A 13,579-nucleotide genomic window follows, 5' to 3' on the forward strand; every position below is an offset into this window, starting at 1 on the left:
GCTGCCGGCGCGGCCCTGTGCTCACTCTGGCTGGACCCTTGCTGGGCGGCCCCCTCCCGCCTAGCCGCCGCTCCGGCTCATAAACTCTCGTAGGCAATAAAATTGCTTTCCCTGGTCGCAGCGCCGGAGATTTGCAAAATTCCGAGGAGCTCAGAGTTGACTGTGCTAAGATCCCCATCCCACCTAGGAAGGACCTCAGTCTCCTGACCTGGTTCCCTCCTCCCCGCCCCACTCCTGCTGAAAGCTCTTAAAGTAGGTCCCCGCGGCTGGAAGTTATTAGCGGGCACTGGGCCTGGGGGCACTCAAGCCTTGGAAGAACCTGGCCCGGCAGAGCGACTGCAACTGGGTCTAGTGGGGATGCGATGCACAAGCCGGCGCAGGTGAGTGGACTCCAGCCGGCTCTGCAGCGGGACCCAAGACTGTCCCAGCAGGGCTCAGAGGCCCTCTGAAATCAATTTAAAAAGCAAAACAAAACATGGAGAAGCAGGGAGGCCTGGCCCTCAGGAGAGAAGACACAGCAAACCCAGAGCGAGGGTTATTGCTCAGGAGGGGTCTGTGCCAGGAAAGACTGACCTCCACAGAGGGCCTTCTGGTTACCCCTGAGTCTATCAGTTGATGCCTTTGTCTCCTCATTAAGCTCCTGTAGTCCCAGCTGGGGTTCCCCAGCCTGGGAGCAGTGGTGAGAGGGGTCCCTATAGAGGAGTGACTTGATACATCCAACCAGATTCTGGGACAGAAACCCCTGCCAAGCCAGGGACAAACTCTAAGGACTGCAATAGTCATTCCTATTTTATCTGCATCCTAGATGTCATTCTCTCTTCTCTTCACCCCCCCCCCCCCCCCCCCCCTCACCTAACCCAGGGCCCACACCAGGGTGAGCACCTCCACCACCCTCCATTGTAGGAATAAGGCAGTTCTGGGACAGCTGCTCCATCAGCAGAGTCCAACAAGGCAAGGCTTTTGTTCGCATATCACATCCCAAATAGCCAGTGGGTTTACAGCCCAGAGACAAGCCCCACCACTCCTGCAGAACTCGCACTCTGAAGGAACTCTCTGCTATGGGTTTCTTCTAGTTTTTTCCTATCAGTGCCATGAAGAAGTAGGCCAGTCCCTCCTGGACTGTCATTCTGTCACCTTCTCTGTAAACCTCTGCACCTCCCACCATCTGTGCAGTGATCTTCTGGGTCTACCAGTCTATTCCCTGGGGCAAGCGGAGCCTGTGGTTGGGGTGCCCCAATCAGAGCTTGGGAGATCTGAGGCATGTGGGCCAAAGACTCCTTGACAAAGACAGGAAGACACTTTGATCACAGTGGGGGGCGAGGGAGGGTGTAAGAAACTTCAGGGTGTAATACTGACCTCGACACCCAACCACCCAACGGAAGTAGACAAACACAGAGTCTTCTTGGTAAAGGCTTCCTTCAATGACCACCCCTTCCCCCCATACCCACAGATACTCACAGTGCTCTGGTGACAGCCTGAGCAACACAGCCCAATGGGTCAGAGAGCATAGCCAGGCCACAGCAGAAAGCTGAGATGCCTCAGGACCTTGTTAATTGGTTATTAATGGTGGGGGGCAGAGGAGGGTCAGGAGAGATCCTCCTAGCTGGAGGCCTTAGCCCTCTGAACCATCCTGGTGGTTTCACTTAATCTGAAATTAAAGAGGGTCCCAGGAGGATGCAGGAACTGGCTAGCTCCTGTACCAGGCCAGTCACCAGACACTACAACTTTCACTCATGCATCATCTGTGTTGCATTTGTCATCTTTTGCTCTCAGTATCTAGTGTGTGTCTGTGAGGAGTGTGGGGCTCTCCTAAAGGGCCCTGGCCTTCCTCCCCTGCCGTCTCTCCTGCCTACCTTCTCTGCTATGCTAACTGGGCTCTGGTAATGGGGTTGGACAATGGGGTTAGGCAATCCCCAGATGTGCATTTGGGGGAGGAGAGGGAAGGAGAGACTAGTAATGGGAGGAGGCTGCTGACAGCAGAGCCCAACTAAGGTCTCCCCAGCAGCCAGCGACTTGTCCAGCCTATTGTGGGGCCACAGGAGGGGACTTTTCCCAGCGAAGCCTCTGGAACCTGAGCTGGGGAGAAACCGGATCCTTGGGTCCTTGGAAGGGGTAGGAGGAGGGTGAGTGATTAATGAGGAAGATTAAAAGATTAAACCTGGGTTCTAGGCTTGGGGGGCACTCAGTTGACTCATCGACTTCCCCCACTCCAGTTTGGGGGGGGCTGACAGGTCCCAGTGCTCCCTGATGTGAGCCTCTTCCTCCCCCCTCCCATGATCCAACCCTCCCTGCCTTGGATCCTTCCTAGAGCCATCCACAGACATAATCATTCACCACTGCCCACCCCCAACCCCTACCAGGACGACAGTTTTCCTCTCCCAGCATCCTCAAGCAATCCCTCACGTCTCCCTCAGATTCCCCTCACTGTTCTGTTCAGAAACTTCAGGGTCTTCCACTCCCTCCCCTCATAGAGATCTCCACATGCCGACTTTCACTCCCTCAGGAAGGTGCCTCAATTCTCTCTTAATATGTTGCCCTAGCCCAGCCGTGGGCAAACTACGGCCCTCGGGCCGGATCTGGCCCGTTTGAAATGAATAAAACTAAAAAAAAAAAAAAGACCGTACCCTTTTATGTAATGATGTTTACTTTGAATTTATATTAGTTCACACAAACACTCCATCCATGCTTTTGTTCCGGTCCAGTTTAAGAACCCATTGTGGCCCTCGAGTCAAAAAGTTTGCCCACCCCTGCCCTAGCCGGTTTGGTTCAGTGGATAGAGCGTCGGCCTGCGGACTGGGGTTCCTGGGTTCAATTCCGGCCAGGGCACATGCCCGGGTTGTGGGCTCAATCCCCACTAGGGGGCGTGCAGGAGGCAGCCAATCAATGATTCTCTCTTATTGATGTTTCTATCTCTCCCTCTCCCTTCTTCTCTGAAATCAATAAATATATGTTTAAAATAAAAAATATGTTTTTATATCAAAAAAAAAGAAAAAAAATGTTTTTATTGATTTAGAGAGAGAGGAAGGGAGAAGAATAGAGAGATAGAAACATTGATCTGCTGCTTCCTACATGCCCCCCACTGGGGATCAAGCATGCAACCAGGCATGTGCCCTAACCTGACCAGAATTGAACCTGTGACCTCTTGGCTCATGGGTTGACACTCAACCACTGAGCCACACCGGCTGGGCTAAATTCCCTTTTTAAAAAAATATATTTTATTGATTATTTTACAGAGAGGAAGGGAGAGAGACAGAGAGCTAGAAACATCGATGAGAGAGAAACATCGATCAGCTGCCCCCTGCACACCCCCCACTGGGGATGTGCCCGCAACCAAGGCACATGCCCCTGACCGGAATCGAACCTGGGACCCCTCAGTCCGCAGGCCAACACTCTATCCACTGAGCCAAACCGGTTAGGGCTAAATTCCCTCTTTTTAAAAACATTTTTTATTGATTTCAGAGAGGAAGGGAGAGGGAGAGAAAAACATCAATGATGAGAGAGAATCATTGATAGGCTGCCTCCTGCACGCCCCCTACTGGGGATCAAGCCCACAACCTGGGCATGTGCCCTTGGTGGGAATCAAACCCGGGACACTTCAGTCCGCAGGCTAACGGAGCCAAACAAGGTAGGGCTCAATTCCCACTTAATACTTTCTCTCACCTCCCATCAGGCCCTTTCAGATTTCCATTTCCTCATCTCTGCACCTTATCTCCAACCTTATTCCCCTTCCTCATCACCCCCACCTTTTCTCTCATTCCCAGACACCGCGCCTCTCACTGAGCCTCTCACTCACCCAGCCATCCGCAGCCTCTCATCTGGTGAGTCCTTTCAATCCCACCCAGGCCTGCCCCAGACTGACCCCTCTTCTTGGTACAGAAATCTGCTCAATAAACTACCTTTAGTCTTCAGATGTTGCACCCTAGGCAATCCTCTGAATTTTGTGAGTGTGTGTGGGGGAGGTATTGGGGGAATCCTCAGAATAACTCCTCTGGGGCGGTGCAAAGGACAGTCTGGGAGAAAACCTTTAGCCAGCATGAGAGGTAAGTGGGAGTTCATGGGGGAAACTCCAAGCAGAGGAGCTTGGCGCGGGCATCCATCCACCTCGCACACTTCTGGGATTTTCTCTTGCCGAAAACATTACTGCAGAGTGAACGGATTTGGATCCTGAAGTTTCAGTTTCGTTATTTTTAGGACTCGGGTTTGTAAGTTCTTTCCGGCCCTTTACACTGGTTCACACAGCTCTGCGTAACCGCCGCCAGCCCGGGGTGTGCGGCCGGATGGGGAGCTGCCGGATACTCAGACGCCTCCCGCCTCCGCACACACTTACACCCTGGGACTCAGGGTCCCGGGGAAGTCAGTCCCTTATCCCTATATCCTCTCCCAGCCTCCCCCTCCCCCAAGTCTTGGGAGAAACAGGCCAGGCTGAGAGGGACGGGTCCGCCCCTCTCTGTGCCAAAGGCTGGGGCGAATCTCCCAGGCGGAAGCGGCTGGGTGAGATAGGGCGGCGGCAGAGGCACCGGCGGGCGAGGGCCTGCGGGTGAGGACTAGAACCGCGGGCGGGATCCATCTGCCCTGGCCCCTGGCGCAGATCCAGAACCAAGTGACCCAGGGGATAGGGACTGCTGCGTGGAGCAGGCCAGAGAGCAGGGATAGGGTCTGCTACGTGGAGCAGGCCAGAGAGCAGGGATAGGGACTGCTGCGTGGAGCAGGCCAGAGAGCAGGGATAGGGTCTGCTACGTGGAGCAGGCCAGAGAGCAGGGATAGGGTCTGCTGCGTGGAGCAGGCCAGAGAGCAGGGATAGGGTCTGCTGCGTGAAGCAGGCCAGAGAGCAGGGGAAGGAGCCCATAGATGAGGGAGAGAGATGCGGAGCCCGCAGCTGGCCTGCGTCAGCAACCTGGGGAAGTTGGCCGCTGCACAGCCGCCGCCGACAGACAGAAATCAGGCTGCCTGGAGCTGGGGGTGAGGCGGGGCAGCTGCTCCCCCAGATCCGGCCCGAATGCCCCCCCCCAATGCCCCCGGCTGCTCCTGGGCCCCAAGCCAGGTGTCATCAAAGGCCTCACCCCCAGGTTTGGTCTTCAGGCCTGGGGGCCCTCAGGCAGCCTCCTCTTTTAGCTGGCCATTCTTTTTGTTTATTTTTGTTAATCATCACCTGAGGATATTTTTTCCATTGTTTTTCAGAGTGGAAGGGAGGGAGGGGGAAGAGAAACATCCTGTGAGAGACACCCGTGACTGGTTGCTTCCCCCACGCACCAACAGAGGCGGCCAAACAGCAATGAACTTGCAACCCAGGGACATGCCCTTGGCAGGGAATTGAACCATGACCCTCTGGTGCACCAGTGGCCACTCTAACCACTGAACCACCAGCCAGGGCTGGCTGGGCATTCCTGACCCAAGCCAAGCCCCATTCAGACACTCTCCAATTCCTGCAGCTGCTTGAGCCGCCCAAGTCCCCAGGGGTGTCTATCTTTCCCCCTAGCCCACACCTCTCCCTCCAGTCACTCCTCAGAACCACCCTTTCTCACACACACACACACACACACACACACACACACACACACACTCCAAGTTTCTGGCTACCCCAGTTAGAGACCCACAGAACAGGAATGCTGGCTGGGTTTATTTCCAGAGCTCAGTGCTCATAGCCAGGCTGGCACAGACCAGGAAGCTTGCTGACTTACTCAGTGGAGTGCTAGCCTTGCTGCTTCCCTCTTGTTCCTTGGAGCTGCCTTTGCCCTCCTGGGCACTAGCTCCCTCTCCCCCTCAATTCCTCTCTCTACAAGCTGGCCTCCCCTCGCCCAGGTACCTGAAGGCCTGCTGAAGCTTGTCTAGACAGCCATGTCTCCAACTCGATCCCTGTGAGTGTCCCATGCCCCATTTTTTTTAGCCTCCTCCGATTATGCACATCTTTGGATTTTTCTTTATATCACTCTTCTCCAGTCCTGCAGTGACCACTGTCCAACCCAAGCCCTACTCTCACCACTCTTGCATTAGGACACTCAGGCCTTTGCCACATGTTGCAACATTCAAGGACAGAGAGAGTTCCCCTCCAGAAAAACTTCCCTTCACCAAAACAGCTGGTGTGGGGGCCTGACTTCACTCCGCTCACCTGGGTTTTACGTAAGTAGGGTCCTCTACCCCTCTCCTTTGGTCATTTGCTGAGGGTCATCCTTCTTGATGACACTCAGAAGATTTCTGAGGGAAGCAGGACACAGGACAAAGTATGAGTGTGTGGTAGGGATAAGAAGGAAGAAGAGAGGTGCTTTTTAAAAGTTTTTATTTCAAAAAATAAAGCCACAATTTCACATAAATATCTGGGGAGGGATGGGGAGAGGGGTGGAGCAGGGGCTTGGCCCCTACCTCCTCTTCTCTTTCACACTGTACTGTAAAAGCAAAGGGGCTGGCTAAGGGGAGAACAAGGGGAAGAAGTCGTCAGCTGGAGAGTTTCTGCGAAAAAGGCCCCCTCAGCCCACCCCTGCCCTGGAACTGCCTTGGACCTGGCTCACCTTGCCGAACCATCGGGAGAGCCAGATCTGTTTCATGGTCATGTGATCAGGGAGAACTTCATTGTCAAAAAGGAGCTGCACCTAGCAGGGAGGTGGGAGCACTGTGTTAGGAACTCTCCTTTCGCACCATCAAGAACTCACCTGGTCCCCTCTAAACTCTCCCTCCCCATGGCCCCTTCTCCTCCCAAAGAAACCTACTGTGGGACACTCACATGCTGGGGATTTAGCATCAAGCGGTGACAGAGGACCCTCCGGAGATGACGAACCTCAGCTCTAACAGAACACCGGACATATTTGTTCTGAGGGTGGGCAGGGAAAGGAAGACAAGGTGTGTGAGAGAAGGGCCCCGAGGAGGTGAGTCTCCTGAGAGGTCCTCCCACAGCCCCTCTCACCTGCAAGACGCTTTTATTCTTGTCTTTGCCAGAACTGGGGGAAAACAGACACAGGTTAGGGAGCACTATCATCCCCTCCCCCGCATCCCCACCCAGAGCCATGGCATTATCTCTTCAAGGGAACAGACACTCGCTTAGCCTACTGCGAGCCCTCTCCCTGAGCCCCTCCCCGACTCTGGGTCATTGACACTCTCACTTCAGACAGCCCAGGACCTGCCTCTCACCTCAGCCGCTCCAGGCACAGGCTCAGCTGCTCATCATAGCGATAGTAGTGGGCTTTCGAATGGTCAAAGCTGCAGAAGGGGAGGCCGAGGTTGCTCAGGGCTGGCTCTGAGAAAGACAGAGTAGTGAAGCGAGCAGCACAGATTCCACACTCCTCTTCCCCCAGAGAGCAAAACCGGGCAGGAGGAATGCTCTGGGGGCTTTGCCTTACCCTCCTGCTGCCAAGGGACATACCTTCCCCGCCGGGCTGCGTGACTCGGTCCAAGCCTCGGGACTGGTAGAATTCTCGAATCCGTTTCTCTTCACCTGGAAGGGAGTGGAGTATGGGAGTCAAGTCTTAACTGTCCTCTGGCTGTCAACCTCTACCTACACGATGCCCACCAAAGCCCTCGTCACCGCAAGCTGCTACCCAGCATCCGTCCTCTAGAAGCCCCTCAGAGTCAGGTTGGTCACTCACTGTCTTGCAAGCCAGGCACCAGCTTGTACACGATGTCCTGCATGACCCGGTCCAGTTTGAGGTTGAGCAGTGGCTGTGTCTCGTGGATCTTGATGTTGCACATGGGGCAGTACTTGCTGGTTTGGAGGTACTTCACAATACAACTCTTGCAGACTGGAGGAAAAGGAAAACAGACTCTCAGGCCCTCGGGGAATCAGGTTCTTGGGCTGGAGGGGGTGCCTGGGTGGTTGGGGCAGGCGGTGCAGAGGCTACCAGCCAGCTGGGTGGGAACCAGGGCCTGGAAGAACCAGCCAGGGTCCAGGGAACTCACAAGTATGGAGACACTCTGTGATGGTGGTGGCATCCACGAAGTAGCCAGCGCACAGGCAGCAGACGATGTGTTCATTCAAGTCTTTGATCTTTACTCGGACCTCCTCCTGCGGACACACCCTCCGTCACCGATCACCCTTCCCAATCCCAACCCCGGTGCCTTCCCAGCCTGGGAGTCCCCTCTTTCATCACATCTCACAGCCAAGCCCGCACCTTGCATGGTCAGCAAGGGCTTAGCTCCCGGGGGCTGACACTACCCCTCGCCCAGCAGAGGTCTCCGCGCATAGCGGGGGCTCCCTTCACGTGGACTGGCCCGACCTTCCTTTCCCAGGGGAGACCATACGACGACAGCGGCACAACACGCAGGCGTCTTAGCCCAGAGTTTGGCAACTCGGACCACAATCGCGCAGGCGCACTGTGACCCCCGCCTCTGCGCAGGCGCACTGGGCGCCCGGCCGGTCCCGGCCTGTCCTCTAGTCGGCCCCAGTCAGCCCCGCTGGCCGACCACAGCAGTAACCCTGCCGCCCCTGCACCTCGTTCCGTAGCGGGTCCATCTTGTACACTGACTGGAGCTGGTTCCGAAGCCTCATCGCGATCGCAATCTGGCCCCCCTGAGGAGACGCCATCTTAAAGGCTGATCCTGGCCTGCCACTTCCGGTGCCGCCTGCAGGGCGGGACTTGTCGCCGAGCAACGAGGGCTTAGGTCTTTTCGGATTCGCTGACTCTCCGTAAGGCCCCGCCCACGTCCTTTCTCCCCCGTGTGCTCACCTGAGCCCCAGTGGCCCCTCCCCCTCCGCAGTTGGTAATTGGGGAGTGGGGGTTGTGTGGGGAGGGGCCCTATCTCATTGACCTCCTGCAGTAATAATCATCGTAGACCCGACCGAACCTCGGGACGAACTTTTGGAGCCTGCAAAAGCCTGCCTCCTCCTTCCCCCGAAGGCCGGGCGTCTCCGCCCGCCGCCGCTCAGGGTCGCCCAGCTCTGGTGACAACCACGCTAAAGCCCCTCCCGCGCTCTCCGTGTTATGTCGCCCTCGTCGGCCGACGCTAGACAATGCGGAGCTACATCCGACGGTGGGCCTTCTCCCGGCTCCAGAGCGGGAGTTTCCCGGGGCTTTGCGGAGGCTCGGGGAGGGCGACGGGAGGAGGAACCCCTAGAGACTTGGTAGTGATCTTACATCCCCCCCGCCGTCCTCCCCTGCCGCCGGGAGGAGGGGGGCAGGCCCTCGTTAATGATGATGATTCAATCACCGGCGCCTGCGGAGGCCTGGGACAGACTAATGCAGAGCAGATGCCGAAGGAGGAGGGGAGGACGACTAGGACACGGCCGCACGCTGACGCGCCCCGGCGGCGGGTCCCTGCAGGAGCAGAAGCTCAGCTCGGTGTTTGGGGGAGAAGCAGGGGTCCCGAAAGCTTGCGCGCCGCTGTCCCCAGGTGCCTCCAGTAGCACTAAAACCAAGGGTCAGTTTACTGTGAAGTATTAGCACCAAGTGCAGTTGGAGATGAAAGAAGGGGAGATCCCAGTGCAGACCTCGAAAGGCTTGCTGAAGGAGGTGGGGCTTGGTGTGGGCACAGTTTAGAGCTGGGGTGCGGAAGAAGTGTGGTGGGAATAGAAGAGGAAGGCTGCGCGGAGGGGAGGGGCCGAGAGGGACAGGGAGGAGGCCAAGGGGTGCATTTGAGAGCAGTGGTAGAAGAAGCAGGACTGGACGGAGCTGGGACTTTGAGGCTGTGGGCCTTGGAGAGCTAGCTGACTCTTTTGCAGCGGGGGCGGGGGGGGGGTGACCCTATGAGAGAAACATTTTTGTGCATTGATGTTCAGAGTGAACTGGAGTGGATAAGCGGCAAGAAGTTTTGGGAGTGGTGATGCTTTAATCACCTACTCACTATAGCCATGGCTTACCTCGTTGGTCCAAGATGCCATCATCTGTCCTCTGGATGAGTACTGGTTTTTTTGCCCGCTTTTCTTGCCTCCACCGTTGCCCCTCTTTCAGCAATTTTCAATACAGCAGTTCAGAGTAATTCTGGTAAAATATGAATAAAAAAGGATATAAGGAAAAAATTTGAGTTGATGGGTATGTTTATTATCTTGTTTGTGTTGGTGGTTTCATGGGTGTATGCATACGTCAAAACTTATCACATTGTACACTTTATTTTTTTCACATTGTACCCTTTAAATATGTGCAGTGTATTGTATGTCAGGTTTACCTTAAGAAAGCTGTTAAAAATAAAATTTAAAAATGGGTGCCTTACTTTTTTGTTTATGAACTTCCAATAGCTTCCCTTTATTAAAAAAATATATTTTCACCTGGGACCCGGGCATGCACCTTTGACCAGAATCCAACCAGGGACCCTTCATTCCGCAGGCCAACGCTCTATCCACTGAGCCAAACCACTGGGGCAGCTTCCCTTTTTAATCAGAATAAAAGGCAAAGTCCTTACAGTGGCCTGCAAGGCTCTGCATGGTCTCGCAGTCACTCAGTCTCTGGCCACACTGACCCCTCACTGTTCCACAGACACACCAGAATGTACTCCCACACTGTCACCAACTGGAAAAGTTCAGATGCACAAATGGTACCTTTCTTCCTTCAGGTCTTTACTCCACAAGGCCTTTATTATTATTATTATCATTTTTATTGATTTCAGAGAGGAAGGGAGAAGGAGAGAAACATCAATGATGAGAGAGAGAGAATCATTGATCAGCTGCCCCCTGCAGGTCTTCTACTGGGAGCAGAGCCCCCCAATGCAACCTGGGCATAAGCCCTGACCTCCTGGTTCATAAGTTGATGCTTAACCACTGAGCAACACCAGCCTGGCACTCCACAAGGCCTTTTTTGATTATTCTAGATAAATCACAGCTCCCTACCCTTTTACTTCTTCTCCCCCTTCCTTGCTTTATTTTGTTCTTTTTGGCAATTATTATTATTTAATGTATATTTTTCTTGTTTTACACCTGCCTCCCCCACTAAAATATAAGCTTCTCAGTGGCATAGACTGTTTTCCCCTGTTGTGTTTATACATCTTATATCTCCAGTGCCAGGTACAGAGGACTAACAGTGCCATATTCAATAAAAAATTTCTGGATGGCCCTAGCCAGTTTGGCTCAGGGGATAGAGTGTTGGCCTGCAGACCAAAGGGTCCTGAGTTCGATTCCAGTCAGGGTTTGATTCCAGTCAAGGGCATGTACCGTGGCTGCAGGCTCCTCCCTGGCCTGGGCCCTGGTCAGGGCTCTTGCAGGAGGCAACCAATCCATGTTTCTCTCTCTTTCCCTCTCTCTAAAAATCAATGGATAATATCGGATGAGGATTAAAAACATTTTCTTTTCTGGATGAACAAATGAATGAATGTAGGTAGTCGTGATGATGGCCTAGATTAGGCTGTTATCAGTGGGAATGGAAAGGAAGGGCTGTATATGAATTTCAAAGGAAAGCACAATAGGAGGGAGTAAGGAGCTTGGGCGGAGAGCCTGTCTTCCAGCCTGGTGGACTTAAGGTGGCTGCAGCAAAGGCAGGTGCAGTTGGCCAGAAGGCTGGAATGGTGGGGCTGGAGCACCAGTGTCAGAACCAGGGATGAAGGTCTCAGAGTTTTCTGGGTGGATGTAGTAGATGGAGCTATTGAAATGGATGAAACCTGAGCAGATGGAGACAGAGAGAAAACTGAAGTCTGGACTCTAAAGAATGCTCACAGTCAATAGTGGAAGAAGCAAAGTCAGTGGAGGAAAAAAACATAAGCAGTCACTATGCAAGTCCAAAGATGTAGAATAAGACAGTATTACATAAGGAAGCCGAAAAAGGGGACATTTCAAGAAATGGTGATCAACGAAGTAAAACATGTCTGAAATCTCTGGATAATGGACACTGGATACTGACACGTCCTGAGATGGTCGGTGTAGTGAAGCCAGCTTGCAGTGGGTTAAAAGAATAAATAATGAGGAAATGGAGGCAGTGGGTGTGGGCACGAAAAGAAAACAATCTTCCATGAAGAGTCGGGCAAAGACTTTGCCTAGATAACAGCGATCTAAGACAGTTGGGGTAGGAAGAGCTAAGTTAATGAGAGAAATGATGATACAGGAGTGGGGGGACCATCTCAAGGGAAGGCTACTATACCAATAGCAGGAAGGAAGGGAAGGCACAGAAGCACAGGCTGGGCATGTGGCCTCTTCTTGTGAAGGTACAGGCTTGAAAACTTGAAGAGTTGGGGGCCACATGCATGTAGAATATGGTGAGATAAATCCAAAGCGGTGTGTATGGGAGGTGGAGGTGCTGACCACAGAACCTCCATCTTCAACATAACTTAGCAGGAACCACACTTCGGAGAGAATCAGGGAATCCGCAAAGTGAAGGCAAGCAGAGGAATTCCTAGGACTGTGGCTGACAGACTGAAAGCCCTTGTTCTTGAAGTGGGGCACTGAAAAAAAAAAGTTTTAACTCCGTAGAAGATGTGTATGTACTACTGGTTTATGGCCATTCTCCTCAAAGGATCAGTTAGGCAATCTCTGGGTGGCAGTGCCATCTGTGCTGACCTTAAAAGGCAGGATGTATAATAAGCAGGTATACAGGTCTGTACTATGCTGACTTTTTCTTCTTCATTGATTCACTCGTTGATGCATTCCATTGATGCATTTATTCAGCTTGTTTGGAGATACACTAGTGCCACACTCTTCTCAGAGGCCCACCCCCTAGAGTGGGAAAGGGACTGGCAAACTCCTAACCTGCAGGTCAGTCCCCTTCAGAGGCTTTATTTATGTATTTTAAATTTTTTTATTTATTGATTTTAGAGGAAGAGAGAGAAGGAGAGTAGGAAGGAGAGAGGAAAGGAAGGAGGGAGAGGGTTAGAGGGAGGGAGGGAGGGAGGGAGGGAGGGCGAGCGAGAATGAATGAGAATCTAACCAACTGAGCTACCCAGCCAGGGCCAAAGGCTTATTTAGTTTGCTGTCTCCTTAGCCTCTCTGTTCACATCTGGGGGGATCAGCCACGCTATTTCAGAAGGTTTTGCCTGAATAGCAGGTTTCACATGCCCTAGTAGCCCCATCCCTCTATTGTTGAAAAGGTTGCTTGTGCTTTTGTGAAAGGCTAGGGGAGGTGATGATGCCTGTCTTTTTCACCAAGATAAGAACACACCTGCCAAATTTGCATGTCCCCCACCCCCTTTCAGAAGAGGTGGTTGACAGGGTGGGGTAAGGGCTGGAAGAATCGGATGATGGGTGTGAACAAGGTTGGGGAAGGATGTTAGTATTAATGCCCACTGCTCCCTCCCCCAGCCTTCAAACTGAGGCTTCTGAGAACAGAGGGGCTGGTGGCTTTGGTGGGGAGAGAGCCCACTCCCTTTTTCTCTTCTTTATTTTCCTGCCCAGATGCCCAAATACCATTCCTCCATCCCCTAGAGAGAAAGGACCCATCACCCTGCCCCAGGCACCAGTCTGCCAGCCCATCTGCTGGGGAGAAAGAAGGATCTGCGCCTTTCCCAGAAGATCCCGAAGAATCAACTGGAAGATCCCGCGCTCCTAGGGAGACCCATCTACTAGGCTTAGAAGGAGAAGGCACGCTGGCTCCCATGGAGCACCAGGCAGCCTGGAACGGAACATGGAGTGGGCTGGGGTCGAGGAGCTGGGTTGGCACATCGGGGTGGGGCCCTTTGGCCACCACGTGTCCGAGGCGGGCCAAGCTGCTCGTCGGTGCCAACCCGTCCGCGGGATGTGAAG

At 53.6% G+C, this 13,579-nt stretch overlaps 1 protein-coding gene across 4 annotated transcripts; it reads right to left on the reverse strand.

The window, feature by feature from the left end:
* Positions 1-4,051: 4,051 nt before the first annotated feature.
* On the reverse strand, positions 4,052-10,095 carry PCGF1 (polycomb group ring finger 1). Of its 4 annotated transcripts, none has more exons than XR_313760.2 (9): positions 8,417-9,773; positions 7,885-7,990; positions 7,575-7,727; positions 7,352-7,423; positions 7,120-7,225; positions 6,716-6,929; positions 6,504-6,584; positions 6,107-6,192; positions 4,052-4,140 (listed from the first exon to the last, which is right to left on the reverse strand). XR_313760.2 is itself a non-coding variant. In XM_005869457.2 (9 exons), exons 1-9 carry the CDS (start codon positions 8,507-8,509, stop codon positions 6,354-6,356), a joined length of 780 nt encoding a protein of 259 aa, XP_005869519.1. In that variant the 5' UTR covers positions 8,510-9,773; the 3' UTR covers positions 6,258-6,353. The 4 variants fall into 4 exon arrangements, 3 of the variants coding, with proteins under 3 accessions (XP_005869519.1, XP_005869518.1, XP_005869517.1); XM_005869457.2 differs by lacking the exons at positions 4,052-4,140; positions 6,107-6,192 and adding an exon at positions 6,258-6,401 and having other exon boundaries at positions 6,716-6,802; positions 6,896-6,929; XM_005869456.2 differs by lacking the exons at positions 4,052-4,140; positions 6,107-6,192; positions 8,417-9,773 and adding exons at positions 6,262-6,401; positions 9,782-10,095.
* Positions 10,096-13,579: the final 3,484 nt, after the last annotated feature.

Source organism: Myotis brandtii, unplaced genomic scaffold, assembly GCF_000412655.1.
Source record: "Myotis brandtii unplaced genomic scaffold, ASM41265v1 scaffold294, whole genome shotgun sequence".
Taxonomy (NCBI): Eukaryota; Metazoa; Chordata; class Mammalia; order Chiroptera; family Vespertilionidae; genus Myotis; species Myotis brandtii.

Bases quoted from the DNA above. Each gene is read 5' to 3' on its own strand.
- PCGF1 (XM_005869455.2), bottom strand. From the start codon at position 8,509: ATGGCGTCTCCTCAGGGGGGCCAGATTGCGATCGCGATGAGGCTTCGG. The intron at 7,424-7,574 runs GTGAGTGACCAA...ACTCCCTTCCAG, and splicing joins GGTGCCTGGCTTGCAAGACA to GTGAAGAGAAACGGATTCGA. The intron at 6,585-6,715 runs GTGAGTGTCCCA...CCTCCCTGCTAG, and splicing joins TGATGCTAAATCCCCAGCAT to GTGCAGCTCCTTTTTGACAA.